This window comes from Rhinichthys klamathensis, unplaced genomic scaffold (assembly GCF_029890125.1).
Source record: "Rhinichthys klamathensis goyatoka isolate OS25496 unplaced genomic scaffold, OSU_Roscu_1.1 h1tg000776l_1, whole genome shotgun sequence".
Lineage (NCBI taxonomy): Eukaryota > Metazoa > Chordata > Actinopteri > Cypriniformes > Leuciscidae > Rhinichthys > Rhinichthys klamathensis.
In genome coordinates this window covers 530,466-552,706 of record NW_026607175.1, presented here as the reverse complement: position 1 = coordinate 552,706, position 22,241 = coordinate 530,466, and the positions used below count along the sequence as shown (strand labels likewise).

At 43.5% G+C, this 22,241-nt stretch overlaps 1 protein-coding gene across 1 annotated transcript in view; it reads right to left on the bottom strand.

Moving 5' to 3' along the window:
* Positions 1 to 22,241, bottom strand: part of LOC130077755 (NACHT, LRR and PYD domains-containing protein 12-like) — a 415,411-nt gene that overhangs the window by 289,589 nt on the left and 103,581 nt on the right. The window contains exon 7 of the mRNA XM_056243090.1: positions 2,623 to 2,796. Within this exon, the coding sequence (XP_056099065.1) occupies positions 2,623 to 2,796 (174 nt within the window). The remainder of the gene's footprint in view (positions 1 to 2,622; positions 2,797 to 22,241) is intronic.

The window sequence follows — 22,241 nt, the reverse complement described above, 5'->3', positions numbered from 1 at the left end:
CATACATGCTGCTGACATATTATTGAAGCAGAGTTTGTGCTGAATACAGTGTAATCAGACTCTAGCCATGAAAATGTCACAAGTATCAGAAAAAAGCACAAATGTCAGAGCATGTCAGAACACCTCCAGGGCCCAGAAAACACCTCAGACCCCAGAGGGTTAATGAGCTATAATGAGCTGAAAAGAAAAGGACTGACATCTCTCTCTTTTCATACAGATTACATAAACTGAGAATATTTGTTTTTTTTTAATATAAATTACTTCATTTAAAAGACGAGAATTCAAGCTTCATGCCTGTGTGCCTGTATTCCTGTGTGACTGAGTATTCGCTGAGTTACAGTTCATTTTCGGACGCGTTTCAGAATGGACTTCACTGACAGAGAGAACACAGAACTCGCATCATGTTTTTTTTCTTTTTTTCTTTATTTGGCGAAAAGCACAACACTTTGTTTTTATTGTGAAAAACAAATCCACAAAAAATAGGCACTTAACAGGATCTAATGATGTACAACACTTGTATGTAAGATCAAAATCAACAGAGTATTTAGAGTCTCTTTTGCACTGATAAGAAAAAAAAAGCGAGCTGGTATCGCTGGCGCGACCGCCGACCCCCGAGGGTTAAACTGAAAATCTGTGTCCAGGGTTAAGTATAACTATATACTAGAATCCGGGTTAGATGGAGCATGAGACACATTAGGCAAAATTCTAGATTTTCTCTTTATGCACTTACATATTTATGCAGTTATAAAGGGCTACAGATAAAATACCATATGAAATATTAGCAGGTATGGTGCAGCATATTTCATGGTATTAGAACAAAGAACAATAATGAATCGCCATTTCACTGAAATTAAAGACCTTTCACTGCAATAACACCAGTGTTAGGCACAATTGAGATGGAAAAGACAGAACGCGCAGGAAACCTTCAGACACACACTGGATACTTTTGTGTGGCCCTTACACTTCCATCTTCTACTGGTCACACGTCTTCACCTGATGCAAATTTGCAGGTCAGAGTTCACCAAACTTGAAGTTTGGAACGCAGCGAAATGCGAAACTTTTCTGGTCTAAATGGAATAAATGGAAGTCAATGGAAGGAATAGTGCAGTGTGACCGGGGCTTTACACCGCTCATCCCAGTATCTGAAGCCAGCGCTTCTTTCATGTCTCTTGAATCACACCATGGACTCGTTCTGTCTTGTTTCTTACTAACACAACCGGTGCCATTTTGCATCTCAGTCATCGGTTATATAAGCCGGTGCACACTGTGTGATTTATTATCGTCCTTTACGACTGTTGCTTGTCAGACTGTACGAACATGATCCTCGCTATAAGCCATGTCACACTGTGAGATCTCAGTTGTCATTGATGTCAGACTGTACGGCAGTCAAGACGCGTTAAAAACGGACGCGTGCAAGAAAACTCATCCAGAGTTTTACATCATCAATCAATGACACGTTCGGCGATGTGAGCTGCATTACACGCGGGATTGAACTGATGGCTACAAAGAAATCTCTAACGTTCATTTTGGTCATGGCTAGTCTTGAAAAACGAAGACAATTTGACGGTCGTCGTAAGAGAATCACTGCAGGACTGAGAGACAAATCTTCTGACACTGCCAGAGTTTCGTCGGAGGTAAAATTCGATCGCAACTTTCATTAATCAGTCATTAAAATCAATCAAAGCGTTTCAATCTTCTGTTTATTCAGCTACAGCGACAGTATGATGCCCATAGGGATTTCCTGGAATGATGTGTGTTGTCCACTTTTGCGGCGGGGAATATTTGGCGTGTGTGTGTGAGATGCCCTCTGTTGTTCAGATGGATATGATGCATGAGTGTGTTGTGTGTGTGTGTGTGTGTGTGTGTGTGTGTGTGTGTGTGTGTGTGTGTGTGTGTGTGTGTGTGTGTGTGTGTGTGTGTGTGTGTGTGTGTGTGTGTGACGCCCTCTGGCCTTCAGATGGAGCAGCATTTACTACTGATTACAGAGCCGTACGTCACTGAAAAGCTGCTCATAAAAATAATCGCAGGCTTTGCCAAATCGCGTGTGGTTTCATTTCGATTAATCGTGCAGCCCCATGTAAGATTTTGAAACAGTTTCAACTCAAATAAATATTTAATGTCCACAAAATTATTAATTTAGTGAAAAGCCGTGTAATAAGTGTCATGACTCTATATTATCCCATAAATGGTCGTCTTGTTTGAGCTTATTCATTTGTGTTGGTTCAAATCTGCTTGCTAGGAACATTTTTATTTTGCAGAAGCATTGAGTTTCCTGATAATATTATATTTAAACTCAAATCAATACTTTGTATCCAATTATTTACTTATGTGTCTTAAATAAGCAGGATAATATATATTCAAACGGTTCTCATCACAGAATAAACCTGACAGGGTGATCAGGACTGAAACAGAAGGGTATCGCCTGAATGCACAGCTAGCCACGGTTTATCCATTACATATAAGTATTAGTAATAACAATTCTTAAAACTTTGGAAACAATCTAATGAAGATTAAAAAACAAAATTATCTACCAGTCAATTTTTTATCTTGTTTTTGTTTCATTTGTTCATTATTGACCATATGAAGAAAATGGAGGATGTTGACACATTTATGCAATCTTACCCCAGTATCTCCAGTTTACAGTGAGGGTCCTTCAGTCCATCAGAGAGCAGCTTCACTCCTCTGTCTCCTAGTTTATTGTCAGACAGAGTCAGTTCTCTCAGGTGTGAGGGGTTTGATCTCAGAGCTGAAGCCAGAGTAGCCCAACCCTCATCTGTAACACCACAATAACTCAACCTATAGAGATTAAAGATACATGGTGAACTGATACTAGCTGCAAACATAGGATAAAAACTACAAATGTGATTTCTAGAGGCAGTAAAACATTCACATAAACATCATTAGAGGACAAACAGCATCAATATAAAAAGACACTGTTAAGGACACTGTTGCTGTTTGCTGTCAGTTTTGATCTCTGTCACATTCAGTCCTTCATCACGTCTCACATACTGACCTCTACAATAATCCATCTCTCTCTCTCTCACACACACACACACACACACACACACACACACACACACACACACACACACACACACACACACACACACACACACACACACACACACTCCTCAGCTGCTTTAGTAAGTGTGTCTCACATGTACCAGAAAATGTACCACTTTTGTTGCTTTGGTCAGAAAGCTCCTGCTAAAATCATAAATGTGATCATGTTTTATCAGTGTAATGATTGTTGTCAGTGTGACTCACTGAACTGATCTGGATTCTTTAACCACAGGCAGCAGCTTCTGAAGAACTTCATCTGCTGTATTTTGTCCTCCAATAAACTTTTTTAGATCAAGATCATCCATCTTCTGCTCTGATGTCAGCAACACATAAACCAGAGCTGACCACTGTGAAGAGGAGAGTTTGATTTCTTTTATTCTTCCAGATCTCAGATAACGTTGGATCTCCTGCATCAGTGAATCATCACCCAGTTCATTCAGACAGTGGAACAGATTGATGGATCTCTCTGGAGAGCGAGTCTTCCTGATCTTCTGTTTGATGAGCTGAACTGTTTCCTCTTTGTTGTAGGAGCAGCTTCCAGTCTGTGTCAGTAGTTCTCGTAAGAGAGTCTGACTGGACTCCATTGAGAGACCCAGAAGGAAACGCAGGAAAAGGTCCAGATGTCCATTCTTACTCTGTAAAGCCTCGTCCACAGCTCTCTGATGCAGCTCAGATAATGAATGAGATTTCATCTGGTTTAAAACCTTAGACAACAGACTTTGTTTGAATACATTTATGTTCTCGTTTGTACAGTAAATGTGTGCATATAGAGCTGCTAGATGTTCCTGGATGCTCAGATGAACAAAGCAGAAGACTTTCCCCTGATACAAGCCCAACTCCTCTCTGAAGATCTGAGTGCACAATCCTGAGTACACTGATGCTTCTGCCACATCAATGCCACACTCTCTCAGGTCTTCCTCATAGAAGATCAGGTTGCCTTTCACAAGCTGCCGGAAAGCCAGTTTCCCCAGTTTGAGGATCATGTCTTCATCTTTCACTCTCTTCTCATAGTCCTTATCATGTTTGATGTTGGTCTGAATGATCAGGAAGTGTGTGTACATTTGAGTGAGAGTCTTGGGAATCTCTCCTCTCTCTGCTTCACTCCACATCTTCTCTAGAACAGTGGCTGAGATCCAGCAGAACACTGGGATGTGGCACATGATGTGGAGGCTCCTTGAGGACTTCAGGTGTGAGATGATCCTGTCGGCCAGACTCTGATCCCTGATTCTCTTTCTGAAGTATTCCTGCTTCTGTGTGTCACTGAAGCCTCGTACCTCAGTCACTCGATGGACACACTCAGAGGGGACGAGATCCGCTGCTGCTGGTCTGGAGGTGATCCAGATGAGAGACGAGGGAAGCAGATTCCCCACAATGAGGTTCATCAGCAGCTCGTCCACTGAGGCGGATTCAGATATATCACACAGTTTCACTTTGCTCTTAAAGTTCAGAGACAGACGACACTCATCCAGACCATCAAAGATGAACAACACTTTATATTCATCACTGGATATTTCTTTTGTTTGAGGGAAAAAGCGATGAAGAAGATCTGAAAGACTGAGTGTTTTGTCCTTCATCAAGTTGATCTCTCTGAATGGAAGTGGAAATATGAGCTGGACGTCCTGATTCTCTGATCCTTCAGCCCAGTCCACAATGAACTTCTGCACAGAGACTGTTTTTCCAATGCCAGCGACTCCCTTTGTCAGGACAGTTCTGATGGGTTTGTCTTGTCCAGGTAAAGGTCTAAAGATGTCACTGCATTTGATCGGTGTGTCCTCTTTTTCTACTCTCCTGGATTGTGTCTCAATCTGTCTCACCTCATGTTCATTATTGACCTCTCCACTTCCACTCTCTGTGATGTAGAGATCTGTGTAGATCTCATTCAGGAGTGTTGGGTTTTCCTGCTTTGCTGTTCCTTCATACACACACTGAAACTTCTTCAGCAGATTTGTTTTGAATCTGCTTTGCACCAGATGAGAGTCACGACTGAAAGATTAAAATAATAGATTACAACATGAATTAAAGTGATATGTAAAAGTGTCATGATGTAAAAGTGATAGCAAAATGAATAAACACTATCCTTTAAAACGTAATTTATTTATTTGGCTTCAGTGAAGTGGTCTTACACATGTAAGTAAACAAATACTCAGGGTTTGAGGGATGAAATGAAATGGCATTTCTGTCTGTCTAAAGAAAGAGGAAGAATCGACACACATCCGAATTCTACCCAACTGGTGAAGTATCAAAACAATAAACACGGAAAATGTCCAAAAATAAAACCAGTAAAGTTTTTATAAAAAAAAAAAAAAAAAAAACGACAAAGATCTTATTGATCAAAATGTTGCAGTTTTATTTTTGAAAATAAAGTAAATGTTTAAACTGATTTTTCAAGATTATTATCCGTCTGTCTAAACCAAAATATTGTACCTCAGATCAGTTGAAGTGTGTTTTTCCTTAAATGTTACTAATGTGTCCATAGACCGATCACTCTTCATGGACACACAGCTGGACTCCAGTGAGATTGATCTCTTCACATGGAATTGACTTTAATAGAAGAGAGACAATAGAATATAAATATTAAAATATGGGCAGTAATTCATACAGTTGATTTTACATGTAAAAAATATAGCACAAACACTTTGCAGAGATTTGTATTTGATGTGTGCTTTTTCATCTGGAAGATGTTTTAGGCTGCATTTACACTGCAGATCTTGATGCCCAAATCCGATTTTCTGACTATATCCGATTTTTTTGACGACCCGCTTACATCATCTTTTAAAAGTGACCCGTATCCGATTTTTGCATTTACACTATACACTGCTGAAACTACCAAATGTAGACGTTCTGACCCGGAAAAGGAAGTAAAACTGCAGATGCAAATAAAATTATCCAGTGTTTTGCTTTCCACAATATTTTGAAAAGCCCATCTTACGTTGTTCCACACTCTCCCATCTCATCCACTCTCCCTGCTTGGCCTGTGAAATGGCCTTTATACACCTCATCCTCTCCTCCTGCTGTCGCACCTCGTTGACTACCAGCTTCCTCCTTTGAGCTGGGCCTGCCTTGTGCCATTTAGGAGGAGCTAAACTGAGCCCAAAACCCCCTCTTCCATGCTGTACCTGTCCCACGATATCCCTAATTTGAAGGGCAGCCTTTGCCTCTACTACAGATTTCTTTGCTGACCACTTTCTACCAGTTTTTAACACAGGGGCTGCCTCCCTTACACATTTGTCGCGTGACTCTACTAAGGTCATTTCCAGTCTGACCTTGGCACACTTGAACTCCTCGGTTAAAGCAGAGACTGGCAGCTGCAATATTCCTTTACTATAAAGTCCTACTCTGCTGAGGCAGCGTGGAACTCCCAACCATTTCCTGATGTATGAACTTACCAACGCTTCCAGCTTCTCCACTGTTGTCAAAGAAACCTCGTACACGGTCAGTGGCCACAGCAACCTCGGCAGTAGACCAAACTGAAAGCACCAGAGTTTTAGTTTACCAGGTAGAGCACAGCTGTTTATGCTCTTCAACCCTTCCACTGCTTGTCGTCTAACTTCTCCCACCCGAACTGTGTCCTTTAGATCCCCATCGTACCATCTCCCAAGACTCTTCACTGGCTTCTCAGAAACTGTTGGTATTGCCTCACCATTAATGAAGAATGTTTTATCTACTACCTTTCCTTTAACTATCGAGATGCTCCTTGATTTAGAGGGCTTAAATTTCATTCGTGCCCATTCAATATTATCTGTTAACTTCCCCAATAACCGATTAGTGCAGGCTACTGTTGTAGTCATGGTTGTCATGTCATCCATGTATGCTCTGATTGGTGGTAGTCGCATCCCAGAAGCCAAGCGCTCTCCTCCTACTACCCATCTTGATGCCCTCATGATTACTTCCATCGCCATGGTAAAAGCCAGTGGAGAAATGGTGCATCCTGCCATTATTCCAACCTCTAGGCATTGCCATGCAGTGCTGAATTTTGGAGTTGAGAAACTGAATTGCAAATCTCCAAAATAGGCTTTCACTAAATTTGTTATTGACATTGGTACTCTGAAAAAATCAAATGCTGCCCAAAGAAGCTCATGTGGCACTGAACCATATGCATTAGCCAAATCCAGGAATGTCACATGGAGCTCCTTCCTCTCCTTTTTAGCTGACTGAATTCGTTGCCAGATAACATTGATGTGTTCTAAGCATCCTGAGAACCCTGGAATACCCGCTTTTTGAACTGAGGTGTCAATGAAGCCATTCTTTAACAGGTAGGTGGACAATCTCTGGGCAATAATAGTTTAAAAAATTTTAAACAAAAATTTTAGTTCGATAATGTTATTTATTTAATATTTTGTATTTTTAATGGATTTTATGGTACTAAATTATATTTACGCTGTATTATACAATACATTTATTCACTTTTTGAGCATAGACCTGAAAATAAAATTTCCAACTGTTGTAAATCTTGAATGCTTTAAAGCACAGACATAAGTTTTATCTCTTTTCAAAGATGGCACTTGGCAGATTATTGCTGATGTGAAAAAAGTTTTAAAAAGTGAACTTAAAAGATTTTTACGTATTTTATTGTTATGAAAAATGTGCAAAAATACTATTTTCAAATTTTATATTAAGTTTTACTCTAAAAATGCGAGAAAATCAGAGCCAAAAATCTAAAAAAGTTGTGTTTCAAATTTGACCCTGATGAATTACAGTGTGATGTTGTCTGGCTGCGATACCAAACGCTTCCACTAGATAAAATTAGTCTCCCATTAATTTCCAATTCGGTCATTTTTGACCGCGAGGACGAGGAGCACAAATGTGACTATTTTTTTCAGGACCATTTAACCTGTTTGAATCACATCGATTTTTTTGTGTGTGTTCATATAGCAAGTGCCAAAACCTTTACCAAGTTTCGTACCATTCTGATGACGAAAAAGACTAACAAATGTAAAATCTTTCGGTCAAAAATGGCCGAAGAGCACCACCAGAGGATGTTTGCTGTCAGATGTTAAATAGACATTTATAAAATGTCTTTAAGATGCTTAAGATTTATTTATTTATTTCACAGAGAATTTGGTCTTCCCAAGAGAAGCTTCAGAAATGTTAAAATTCCCTTGATCTTCTGACATATAAAAGGTCATTGTACTATAAAAACATCCTGTAAGTTTCAGAGCTCAAAACTTTCTCGTTATTCTTAAAACCGCTTATATTAAAGCCGATCCATCTGAACGACAGGATGGGGAATGTGCTACTTTATTGAAAGTACTCAACTTTATTGAGCTGTCAATTAAACGACACGAGTTTTCAGTTAGTTCTGTTCTGAACTCGCGCCAAAACACCCCTTATAACCAACAAATCTCTTATTCCCATCGTGTTTGCACTTGTGTTAGTTATGATGAAAGCATTCGTTAGAATCGAGTTGCAATGAAGATATCGCTGCATTCATGAATATAAACGTTCAACATGTCTGTGATCGACTACAATGCTCATCACTGCAACCTTTCATGCCACGATCTAAATATAATGTTGTAAATTTAAATATAATACTATAATGAACACTTTTCACGATTAGTTAACATTGAGAGCAGTAATTGTAAAAACGTGCTAAAAGATTTCGAGAGTTTTCCACATACTAGCGATTTCATATGCAAAGGTGTCAGCCAATCACAGCAGTGGGCGTTTACACTGAAGTCTCAGCAGACACGCCCCTTCAAACAGAGCGTTCAAATCAGATGCTAAAATCAGGCTAGAGAAAATGCCTTTTATTTCCAAATTATGACAATTTTTTATGTAAAAAACAAAACAAAATCACACTAACATTATGGGCTCTATCTTGCACCCGGCGCAAATGACTTTGTACACTGACGCATGTATCATTCCTATTTTGCACCCGCGCAAAGCGGACTTTTCCCTCCACAGACACACGTCGGTTAACTAAGAAATACACTTGCGCTCCCCGGGGCGGTTCAGCGCAAAGAGGAGGCGTGTTCCGGCGCAAACTTTCCCTCATGCTATTTTGCTGTTCTATAAAACAATTCCGCCTAGTCCTAGTCTAAAGTCAGTGGCGCGTTGCGCGTTGTTCATAATGCTATTTTAAGCGCGCATGCTTGGCCATAATGTAGCGGGTGCACAACGTGCATACACTTTGATTCTCTCATCAACACAGATGCAGCAGTTTTTATTTTTGCAAATCATACATTATAACAAGGAAAAATATATACACATGAGGGAAATCATTGTGGTGTCCATGAAGATGTAAAAAATTTAGTTTTTTTCCTCCCATGCCTGTTTAACCGACGCTGATTTGGGTGGGTTTCTCCCATCCCCATACAACGTCACTTCTCTTTCTTTCACGGTCCTGACAAGAACGTCGGTCTCCTCGGCTGTGAACCGCTCCTGCCGCGCGCCTGGTAAATCCGCCGTTATTATAGCAATCCGCCATGCAACATGCGCGCCTGCTCTTAAAGGGAATGTGAGATGACGCTCTGATTGGTTTATTTCACGTTACGCCCAAACCACACCTATGAATAATGAAGCTACTTCAGACCAACCCCTTTTAGATTTGCGCCAGGCGCAAGAGGCATTTATCCCGCCGGGAAAATAGCAACAGTGCCGGGATCCGCCCACAAAGTTACTTGCGCTTTGCGCTTTGACACTTGCGTTTCAGATCGTTAAAATAGGGCCCTATAAGTGCACCACAGGAAACATTATGAAACAATAAAACAATGCATGTCATGACCCCATTATCATTACACAATTGTATGTATCTGTCTCTCTAGACAAATGGTTGTACCTCAGATCAGTTGATGTGTGTTTTCCCTTAAATTTTACTGGTTTGTCCATAGACCAGTCACTCTTCATGGACACACAGCTGGACTCCGGTGAGTTTGATGTCTGACTGTGTAATTGACTTTAATAGAAATAGTGACAAGAAGAATTCATGTAGTTAACTTGACAATTTTACATTGCACGAAGATAATGTCATCCATTCATCCATCATGTTGTACCTCAGATCAGTTGATGTGTGTTTTCCCTTAAATTTTACTGGTTTGTCCATAGACCGGTCACTCTTCATGGACACACAACTGGACTCCGGTGAGTTTGATGTCTGACTGTGTAATTGACTTTAAAAGAAATAGTGACAAGAAGAATTCATGTAGTTAACTTGACAATTTTACATTGCACGAAGATAATGTCATCCATTCATCCATCATGTTGTACCTCAGATCAGTTGATGTGTGTTTTCCCTTAAATTTTACTGGTTTGTCCATAGACCAGTCACTCTTCATGGACACACAGCTGGACTCCGGTGAGTTTGATCTCTGACTGTGTAATTGACTTTAAAAGAAATAGTGACAAGAAGAATTCATGTAGTTAACTTGACAATTTTACATTGCACGAAGATAATGTCATCCATTCATCCATCATGTTGTACCTCAGATCAGTTGATGTGTGTTTTCCCTTAAATTTTACTGGTTTGTCCATAGACCGGTCACTCTTCATGGACACACAGCTGGACTCCGGTGAGTTTGATGTCTGACTGTGTAATTGACTTTAAAAGAAATAGTGATAAAAAGAATTCATGTAGTTAACTTGACAATTTTACATTGCACGAAGATAATGGCGCCAGGACAGGGTTGGGAACCACTGCACTAGACAGTGCGTCTCAGCACAAGCGTTAACACAATAACCAAACCGAGAACTGAGAACTCAGAGGAACTTAAATCTACACAGATAATGAACTAAAACAGTGGTTTTTTTCAGGAGACCCCTATTTTAACATGTGAACCCGTCTTGTGGTGCCATCTCAAAGAGGCACAAAATCTCTTTCTCTGACCTTTACCTGGACTGTTCCCTGCTGGAGGAATGATCTGCCTAACTCAACCAGAGCGGCTGAGTCCGTGGCCATTTTTAAGAAACGGCTGAAGACGCATCTTTTTCGGCAACACTTGATCCGTTAATACTATTTCATTTCATTTTATTGTTTATTTTTACAGGGACAATGCACAAGTAATTAAAAGTAATTGCACCAGAATTAGCTAATAGCTAGTTTACATCTGCTGTCCCTGGGCAGGTAAACAAATAAAATAACATACATTACATATACACCACATAAAACATCACAATACATACATGTGCATAATATAAAATTTAAAACCAGAATATAAAACAGATAATGTACAACACAGTCATTAGTGGTTGCAGATCTGTTGTGATAGTAGCCAGTACTTTAGCTTATTTTTAAAAATTGAGAAGCTATTGAGGCTTTGAATATTTGTAGGTAGGGAATTCCACAACCCCACTACTCTAACTGAAAAAGCTTTTTGCCCAAAGGTTGTTTTTCTGTACTGCGGTACCAAATCTCCCCTGGCAGAGGCTCTAGTCCTACCTGCACTTCCATTATGGGTCACACATCCCTGAAGAGGGGGTGGAGCAAGATTATGAATAATTTTGTACATCAGGCACACATCAGTATAAAATACAAAATTATTCATATTTAAAAAAATTAACCTTTTCAAAATAGTACAATGATGGTAGTCCCTTGGTTTTTTATCTAACACTTTCATGATTTGTTTATGAAGGGAGTACACAGGCTTAAGTGTAGTTGCATCTGCTTGTGACCAAGTTGTTATACAATACAACAAGTGAGGTAGAATCAGAGTATGTACTAAAAGAAGTGCAGCTGATTCAGAGAGCTGGTGCCTGATGCTTTTAAAATTGTTCAAATTGAATTTAACATTATTTATAACCATTTTTAGTTGCTGTTTAAAAGACAGGTGTTGGTCGAATTATTATTCCTAAATATTTAACATGCGTCACAAATTTGATTGCTTCACCATTAAATATGATATCTGGATTCACAGAATTTTGTTTTCGTGCATTGAAATATGTGCATACAGTTTTACTTACATTTAGAGACAAACAAGGCTCATTCAACCAATTTGAGACTTTCACCATTGCAGATGACAGTTTGTTTGCAACTAATTCTTTAGTTCTTGCATGAGTAAAAAGCACAGTATCATCTGCATACATTATAACGTCTATACCTGGACATGCTTGAGGCAGATCATTAATATAAATACTAAATAAAATCGGTCCTAAAATTGACCCCTGAGGAACCCCCGTAGGACAGCTAGCAAATGAAGAGCATTTATCAGCCACTCTTGTGCATTGACTTCTAGATTTTTACTTTGTACAAAATCTTGTCTGAACTCTCCCCAGAAATGTTGAGCTGAATCTCAGGAGTGATTATGAAAGAACTTCACTTCCCAGAGTGCACCAGCAGCAGCAAACCGGCTGCTTGTCACCTGATTATAATTGTCACTGATTTGGAGCACCTGAAAAAGCATGGAGGTTCTCAGTCAGTCAGAAAAAAAAAAAAAAAAAACTTCAGAGAGAAGAGGCTCCAAGTTCATTCGTAGGTTCAGTCCGAAGACGCCAATGGTCTGTAATATGTTTATTTACTTTCATGGTGTTTGTGCTTAATATGTTTGAGCTATGTTTAACTGCTGTGTAGATGTTAAGTAACACATTGCAGCATTTCCTTCATTTATTTTGTGTTTGTGCTAAAATAATATTACATTGAGTTTGAAAAAATTTAAGAGTATAAGATAAAAAAAGGATGGTATAAAGGTAAAAGTGGTAAAATGTTAACTTTACAAACATATTTGGAAGATTAATGAAATCATTTTTCTTTATTCCATCTAAAAGGCTTAAGTGGTTAATTAATTTAAAATGCATTAATGTTTGATTAAAATGTTTGAATAAAATTGTAACTTTTGTTCTCTGTCTTTAAAGGTTTACAACCTAATTTGCTGAACAGCACAATCAACTGACAAACCAAAAGAAAAATAAAAGTGATTTTTTTTTGGAAATTTGAGTTGTCCTTGTGTCCTTTGGAAGTCGAAAAAGAGTAGGACTTGACAATTACTGAGGTATGATTTCATCCACATCAAGGCAGCATCTGATAATTTAAAATTCTGAAGTTTTGACATTAAACAGTTATGATTCACTGTGTCGAATGCCTTTGCTAAATCTAAAAACACAGCTCCAACAACACCACCTTTGTCAAGTTGATTTCTAATTTGTTCGACAAAATAACAATTAGCAGTTTCAGTAGAATAATTTTTTCGAAACCCAAATTGCATTTGGTGTAGATTTACTTCACTTTCGTTTAAATAAGAAACTAATTGATCGCAAACTACTCTCTCTGCAATTTTTGATGCTATTGGAAGGATACTTATGGGTCTATAATTTGATGGAAGAGTCCTATCACCTGCTTTAAAAATAGGTGTCACTACTGCCGCTTTCCAGCAATTTGGAAAATAGGAGTTTGTAATTGACAGATTTGTCAAGTGTGTTAGAGGTTTGCAAAGAATTGATTTATAAGTTTTAAAAAATCGTGCATCAGTATCATAAACATCTTTAGACTTAGATCCTTTTAAATTATCAATTATTTTCAATACAGTAGATTTTGAGACATTTTCAGTAGTAAAGACAGGCATTTCATTGTTTATGGGTTCTAGTACTCCAGATCTAGCACCAAATTTCCTAGCCAGACACTGTACAGAGTTCAAGAAGAAGGAATTAAAAATTGTAGCTATTTTTTTCTTTATCTTCTATTAATTTCGATTGGTCCCGTATAATCCAATTTTGAAGTGATTTATTCTCCTTTGTAATTTTATCAATACTTTTCCAAATTAATTTACAATTTCCTTTAGAATCCTCAATTAATTTAATAAAATAATTCGCTTTGGCCTGTCTTAATTCTTTTACTACTTTATTTCGCAAATTCTGGAATTTTCTCTTATCATGTGGTAATTTAGATTTAAGAGCAGCCTTCAATGCCAAGTCTCTCTGCTTCATTAGCTTCCAGAGCTGTTCATTTAACCATGGCAGATGTACTTTATTCGAGTAAGATATATTTTTACTAAATTCATTTTTAGTCATTAACTCTATCCATCATATAGATAAATGCTTGTTCTATGTCATCAGATTGCATGATATCATTCCAGTCCAAGTGCTTTAATTTCTCCTCGAATTGGCCGATTCAGGATTTTGGTATGATATTAAAAACTTTTACCTTCTTGTCTATATAAAAACCTTTTTTTTTTGGTCAACTTTCTTACGATTAATGTCAAGTTGTGGTCTGACATACCTGTTATCAAATTAAATGATTTTGTAATTCTTTCAGGTTTATTGGTAAAAAATTGGTGTTGATTGAGTAATCCTAGTTGGGCCAAGGATCATTTGTGTAAGATTCAACTGATCTGATATGCTTTTAAGTTGATATCTCTTAGTTTTTTCCGCCCAGTTTATATTAAAATCACCTAAAACAATTCCATTTTTGGACCAATTTTCTTTAGTACCGATTTCAATTTATCAAAAAATGTCTTCGTTGAATTAGGGGTCTGTATAATCCAACCACAGTAAAAGACATTTGAGGAGATAAAACAATAGTAACAATAATACATTCTAGATCTTGAATTGAATTAAGATGAACCTCCACACATTTAAAATGATTACGAACATACAGAAGGACTCCTCCTCCTCTACCTGATTTTCTATCCTTCCTAAAAACATGATATCCCTGTACAGCAAAAGCAGTCTTTGGTGATAACTCGGTTAGCCATGATTCAGAGAGAATAAGAAAGTCCAAATTAGAATCCATCAGCAGACCTCAATTTGCTCTGTCTTTGATACAATACTTCTTATGTTCAAATGTCCGCCAAGCAGGCCTTTGGGTTTTAGTCTTTTATCCCACAATACTTTAGACTGGTTTACTGGTTGGAAAAGTTCAAACTTTCTTTTAGTCGTCATTCTGTTTAAATGTTCTTTGCAGCCATTCAAGTTAAGAATAGTGTTTTGTGGAGTTGCGATCGGACTTACTGATCGATTGACACTTCCATAATGCAGTTCAGTGGCGTTTACAAGCTGAGGTGTAATGCTATCCGGCAAAAATGGCTTTCGTTCAACTTTGCAAACTGGTCCTGGGTTTGAATGAACGTCACCTGCCAATAAGATCGTGATTAGCAGGTAGCTGGTTAGTGTCACAGGTCAGGGGGGCCAAGCCAGACTGTGCCCACCCCTCTAACCCAGGACCACCTCGAGGAGTGTACCAGAGACCAGACAGACAAGAATAATTTCTAAAAGCAACAATCTTTATTGAATAAAAGCAAGAATTAAAAGTCTTAATGCGGGCTTCGTCTCTCTTTCCAGGGAGGAGGAGACCGAGGGGTGCACTGTGAGGGCCCGGGTTACTGGCAGCCACAGAGGAGGAGGGAGCCGAACGCCCGTCTGGCGTGCAGGTAAGTAACGTGGTAAGGAGGCTCTTTTCGGCGTAATACAGGCGGACAACGGTCCGGGCAGACCAGGGCCGGGACCACGGGCCAGGAGGGGACTCTCTCCACAGGAGAGAGTCGGGTAGCAGGTAAGTTTTTCTCAAGCGTCAGCTATTCGGCAGGTGATTGGCACAGGGGGCGATGGAGTCCAGGAGGAGGACTCGCTGCCGGTCAGGTAGGTAGTCGGGTAGGCAGGTCTCCTCCGTGTAGGGTGCTCTCCCCCGTGGCGTCACTGAGCAGCAGGTGTGAGGTCCCCCGAGTGCCTTTCCGCCCTTGACGGCTCCAGCCAGAGACAAGGGTACCCTGTATAATCCAGGACAGAGACAAGTGTGCAGGTTCAATTCTATTTCGGTGAAGAATGGACTTACGGCTGGAGCGGGTGGTTCGGGACAAGCAGCGCTGCTGCTGGGGTGTGTCTCTCCTCTGAACAGGCAGCACACAAGAAGGCCGAGGCAGAAGAATCTTCTATTTAAATAGGCAAAGCCTTTGATACAAGAACGAACAGGATCCTTTCGTATAATGGAGAATCGGTTTACGGCTGGACTGGGTTGCTCCACACAGGCACTAGGGCTGGGGTGTGTCTCTCCTCCGAACAGGCAACACCCAAGAAGGCAGTGGCAGAAGAATCTTAAATAGACGGAGCATTTGATACAAGAACAAACATGATCCTTTCGTATAATGGGGAATCAGGCTTACGGCTGGGCTGGGTGGTTCCCACGGTAACACGAAGGCTGGGGTGTGTCTTTCCTCCGAACAGGCAGCACACAAGAAGGCCAACATGACATCATGACTTTGCGTAAACATACACGCCACTTTCAATTCAAGTGGCGTGTTATCTATACGCATTTTGAGATATCCGCGTGTATGTCCACGCCGAAATCTTTTGCGTGTATGTCTACGCCATTAAATGTCCGAGTGATTCCGCGTGTATGTGTACGCCGTTAAATGTCCGAGCGAAACGAAGCAAAATCTATATCTGCATCTGTGGAGCGATATTTCTTTTCCTAGGATGGTAGGAGAAGACTCATAAATGGTATTAACCCCAGTGACGGGTAGGTTTAGGGACGGGGTTGGGGTAGGTCATATATTTATATATACATAATACAGTAATATAACGTTAAGTCAAAGGCGTTGATAAACACGCTGAAAAGCGATTATGCGTGTTGATAGCACGCCAAAAATGGAAATACGAATTGGCGTGTCATACATACGCCATTTCATGAGATCAGTCTGAGAAGGCGGTGGCAGAGGAACGTTCTATTTAGATAGACAGGACAAGTTAAACAGGATAATCACACTCCTCTCCCATATCACAGGACCTGGTGGCCGTAGTGGAACATACACATCCTACCTGAGGGCTTCGTTCCGCAAACACTGGCGAGAATGTGAACTGGAGAACACTGGCGGTTAAATAAACATGTATATCCACACACTGCAACTTCACGTCAAGTCCAATACTGTGTGACACTTCAATTCAGGCACCGCAATCCACTCTCAAATCCTAGTGCAATAAGGCCAGCACTCACCCAATGTTCAATCCCTCCACTGTTGCGCTGAATCAACACTCAGAAGCTGATGAGATGCAGGGGATTTCGCACCGCATGGAACACAGCGTCTTCAACACTCACACTCAGAAGAAGATATCAGGGTTTCAAAGATGAATCAGTTCACACTCTTAGTGGTAATTATATTTGTGGTCAATACACTTCACAATTCCTTATCCAATTCAGTGCAAGACATGCATTCACACGGATCCTGTGTTTCATTGCTTCTCTTTCTCCCTCGAGTGATGGCATTCTCCAATCTTGACTCAATCTCCACAATTCACTCACTTCACATCCAATTCACGTTCCAGCTTGCACTCCCTCAATCACCGTTGCACCCCTTTCCAGTCAGATCCTCACAGCCGCTCCAAAGATCCCAGCCAACCCAAGCCACTGCCAAAGAAATCGATCTCTCCCGGGGGAGTACCACACTCGAATGCCTTTTCCTTTTAACTGCTTCTCTGGGCCGTGTTTCCCAATCACAGATCCCCACACCAAACACCCGCACCTGGTACCGCTTAGCTAATCAGCTGCCGCTGTCATGGCAACTGACAACAAGCAAACCAGCACGGTGTGCCGGTGAAATCGTCCCGGGGGGGAAACACACTCCTAGCGGAAATTGGTTCCGCTAGATTTGTCACCTTGTGACATACCCCCCCACCAAACCGTTCTAGTCCCTAGAACGGGGCTCGGCCACCCAGTCTCCGTACCGTGTTGGAGGCTGGCCTCGATTACCCCGCTGTGATCGCCTCGGCGGTGAGGCAGGATCTACTTGGCGCGGCTCTGCGCCCAGTCCCCTTGGGACCACTGCCCAACCCAACAGCAAGGGCATCGATGGTGTTTCAACCGGGGGGTTTCTCTCCACTGGTTTCGGGTAATTGGGACACGGGCGGATCAAATTCCGATGTAACACTCGCTCTGGGCCAGCTCTCCCTTCGGGACGAATGGCATATACAGGCTGGTCTGGGCGAGGTTGCCGCTGTACCACGTATGGTTGGGACTCCCAGCGGTCACTCAGTTTACCCTTCCCTTGGCGGCGATTGTCCCTTACCAGTACTCTTTCTCCAGGTAGTAACGGTGCCTCCCGGGCTGTTCGATCATACAGCCTCTTATTCTTGACTGCTGCTTGATTTATCCGGTCTGAGACCTGTTCGTAGGCGGTGTGAAGGCGCTGGTGGTGTCCTGCCACCCACTCTGTCAAGTTGCCCCCCTCCTCCGCTGGAGTGGCTCCTAACAGCAAGTCGATAGGCAGTCTCATGTGTCTCCCGAACATCAGATAGTTTGGAGCATACCCGGTGGTGCTATGCACGCTGTTATTGTATGCCTGGACCAGCATTGGGAGTTTTTCCACCCAGTGTCCCTGTTGCTCTCCTTCCAGGGTCCCCAGGAGACTCAGCAGCGTCTGGTTCAGCCGTTTGCAACCTCCGTTCCCTTGAGGGTGGTAAGGGGTGGTGTGGGTCTTCTTACACCCATACAGCTGGCACAGTTCGTGAATCACTCGGGACTCGAAGTTGGGCCCCTGATCAGCATGGAGTATTTCGGGACACCCAAATGGCTGAATGACGTACTTCCATAAGGCACTTGCGGTGGTGGTGGCAGTCTGGTCCAAAGTTGGAATGGCCCAGGCATACTTAGTGAACAGGTCTGTGACGACAAGGATGTTCTGTATCCGATCCATCGGTCGTCCCAGTGTCAGATAGTCCATAGCTACGATGTGCAGCGGGGCCTTAGCCCGAATGGGCACCAATGGGGCCAGCACCTCCTTTATCGCCTTGAAGAGCATGCAGCGTGGACATCCTTGCAGGTAAGTCCTCGTAGTTCCCTCCATCCCAGGCCAATAGAAGTGCCGCCGTAACAGGGACAATGTCCTCTCCTGCCCTTGATGTCCCAATTTGGAATGATAAGCCTGTAGCAGGGAATGACATTTCCCTTCGGGGACCACCACTTGGCAGACCTCTTCGCCCAGAGTTGAGTCCTGGAGGGACCTGCACATCACCCCTTCTTTCAGGAAGAGCCTCTCTTTCTGTCCCAGCAGTCCCCGCACCACCCGTGTCTGGGCCTGGCGTTCCTCGCCTTCGGGCCAAGCCCCTTCACTCAGCCAAGTCCGTACCAGCCTCACATCCTCATCCTCCTCCTGCCACATCCTCCAACGCTGGGGGTCCCATCCCCAATTTGCAGGGGGTTCAACGGGTGGTTGGCCTGGTGCCTCCACGATGCCCACCATCAATCCTTCCTCACGTCCCTCGTTCAGCGCTGATGTTTGACCCACGGATCGCGCTTCAGGAAGTCTGGACAGTACATCAGCGTTGGTGTGCTCTTTTCCTGGACGATACTGCAGCTGGTAGTCATAGTTGGCCAACTGTGCCACCCACCTCTGCTCAACCACCCCCAGCTTGGCGGTCTGTAGATGTACCAGGGGGTTATTGTCGGTCACGACGAGCACCTTCGCTCCCCACAGATAGTCTTTGAACTTCTCGCTCAGCGCCCATTTCATCGCCAGCAACTCAAGCTTAAAGGAACTGTAATTGGCATCGTTTTTCTCAGCCGGATGTAAACTTCGGCTGGCGTATGCAATGACTCTTTCCTTGCCCTGTTGTTTCTGAGCCAGTACAGCTCCCAGACCCAGGTTGCTGGCGTCGGTGTATAAGGTGAAGGGTTGAGTGAAGTCAGCGTAGGCCAGAATTGGTGCTTGCAGTAACTCCTGCTTGAGTCGCTGAAACGCAGTCTCACAGGCTGAGTCCCACTGGACTGAGGGAGATCCCCGGTCCCGGGACCGTCCAGTGCCCCCTAACAGCTGGTTGATAGGCTTGGCGATGTGGGAGAAGCCTTTGATGAACTCACTCCGAGCTGGAATTTCCAGAGCATACCGACAAGCTACTCTCCCGGTGCCCTCGCGGTTCCCCTGTGACTCCACCAGGCAGACTCGACGACAATCAGCTCTCACACGACTCCATTCTAGGCCCTCCGACGTCGATGCTGCTCGACTGGGTCCATTCCGGAATATTTCCTCCCAACACTCCGAGACGACATTCATGCCCAGCAGTGCGCGGTGGGACCCCAGGCAGGCATCCCGTACGATCACCACTCCTTTCTGAGGCACAACAATCCCATGTATCTCCAGGTCGGTTACTAGATATCCCACGTACGGGATGTCGAGTCCGTTGGCTCCCCGCAAGGTGAGCCATGGGGCTTCTGTCATGGGCCGGCCCTGGGCACCAAACAACTCCCGAGACAAACTTTCTGAGAAGAGAGTGACTTGTGACCCGGTGTCCAGGAGGCATTGTACTTTCTGGCCATTTACCTGGACCATCACCACGGGGCAACGCCCCACCAAACTCTCCTGGGAAGTCCCAGACGAACATGGGTCCGATGAGGGGGTCCCGACCACTTGACCCACAGTGGCCGGTGACACTAAAAACCCCCTTGTGAGGCACGGCGAGAGTGGCACTGGCGAAGGTAATGTCCTGGCTCTCCGCAACCATTGCAGATGGGACGCCCTTGCTCATCCAACTGGAATCGAGTCCCGGCTGGCCGAAATGGACGGTGTGCTGGAGGTTGATTCCCCTCTGAATAGGCTCGCTCCCTCGGCAAAGACAAGGAATGGAGGTGTTCTCGGCGAAGTTCTTCCATAAAGGATTTGGTCAGTGAGGACATTTGATCACGAACATCCCTCTTCAGTTCTTCACGGAAGGCCTGCTTCCAATCAGACATGACGGGGGACGGAGGTCTACTAGCAGCATTCGTGGCCATGCAGTGGGGAGGAACTACACTCTTGGCATGATCTTGCTCAAGTGCTAAGGCTTCCCTCCGTAGGTCTTCAAAAGTGAGGTCTGGCTCTCGTCGGAACTGTATCCGTAAACTTTGGCGCACGGGACCTTCCAGCAATCCCAGTAAGAACTGATCCCTCAGTAGAACCTCCTCACCTCCCAGGCCATGATCCTGTCTCTTCTTCAACCGGGAGAACTGCTCCCTCAGCTGCAGTGCAAATGCCCGGATAGTTTGTCGCGGTCCCTGCTTACAATTAAAGAACTGTGTTCGCAGTACAGCAACCGGGGTGGTGTCTCCATATTGCTCCGTAAGGAAATCAAAGATGGCCCGAACCGTGGTTCTCGTTGCTTCCGATGCTGCTTGCACTTCTCTTCTCGCTTCTCCCTCTAGTGAATTTAAAACAAACTGCACTCCTTGGGGGGCACTTAAACCTTGGAGTCCTACCAGGTACTCAACCTGGGTCTTCCATGCCGACAAACTCACTTCCGATCCTGGGCCTCCATACTTCTGGGCCCATGGGGCTCCCATAAAGATCGGCATGACCGGCTGCCGCACCACAGGTGCCTCTTCGTCCGCCATCTTGGTCTCTGGCCGCTCAACTCAAGGTGGTATCCTGCCGACTACGCCAAATCTGTCACAGGTCGGGGGGGCCAAGCCAGACTGCGCCCACCCCTCTAACCCAGGACCCCCTCGAGGAGTGTACCAGAGACCAGACAGAAAAGAAGAATTTCTAAAAGCAACAATCTTTATTGAATAAAAGCAAGAATTAAAAGTCTTAATGCGGGCTTCGTCTCTCTTCTCAGGGAGGAAGAGACCGAGGGGTGCACTGCGAGGGCCCGGGTTACTGGCAGCCACAGAGGAGGAGGGAGCCGAACGCCCGTCTGGCGTGCAGGTAAGTAACGTGGTAAGGAGGCTCTTTTCGGCGTAATACAGGCGGACAACGGTCCGGGCAGACCAGGGCCGGGACCACGGGCCAGGAGGGGACTCTCTCCACAGGACAGGTGGGTAGCAGGTAAGTTTTTCCCAAGCGTCAGCTATTCGGCAGGTGATCGGCACAGGGGGCGATGGAGTCCAGGAGGAGGACTCGCTGCCGGTCAGGTAGGTAGTCGGGTAGGCAGGTCTCCTCCGTGTAGGGTGCTCTCCCCCGTGGCGTCACTGAGCAGCAGGTGTGAGGTCCCCCGAGTGCCTTTCCGCCCTTGACGGCTCCAGCCAGAGACAAGGGTACCCTGTATAATCCAGGACAGAGACAAGTGTGCAGGTTCAATTCTATTTCGGTGAAGTATGGACTTACGGCTGGAGCGGGTGGTTCGGGACAAGCAGCGCTGCTGCTGGGGTGTGTCTCTCCTCTGAACAGGCAGCACACAAGAAGGCCGAGGCAGAAGAATTTAAATAGGCAAAGCCTTTGATACAAGAACGAACAGGATCCTTTCGTATAATGGAGAATCGGCTTACGGCTGGACTGGGTTGCTCCACACAGGCACTAGGGCTGGGGTGTGTCTCTCCTCCGAACAGGCAACACCCAAGAAGGCAGTGGCAGAAG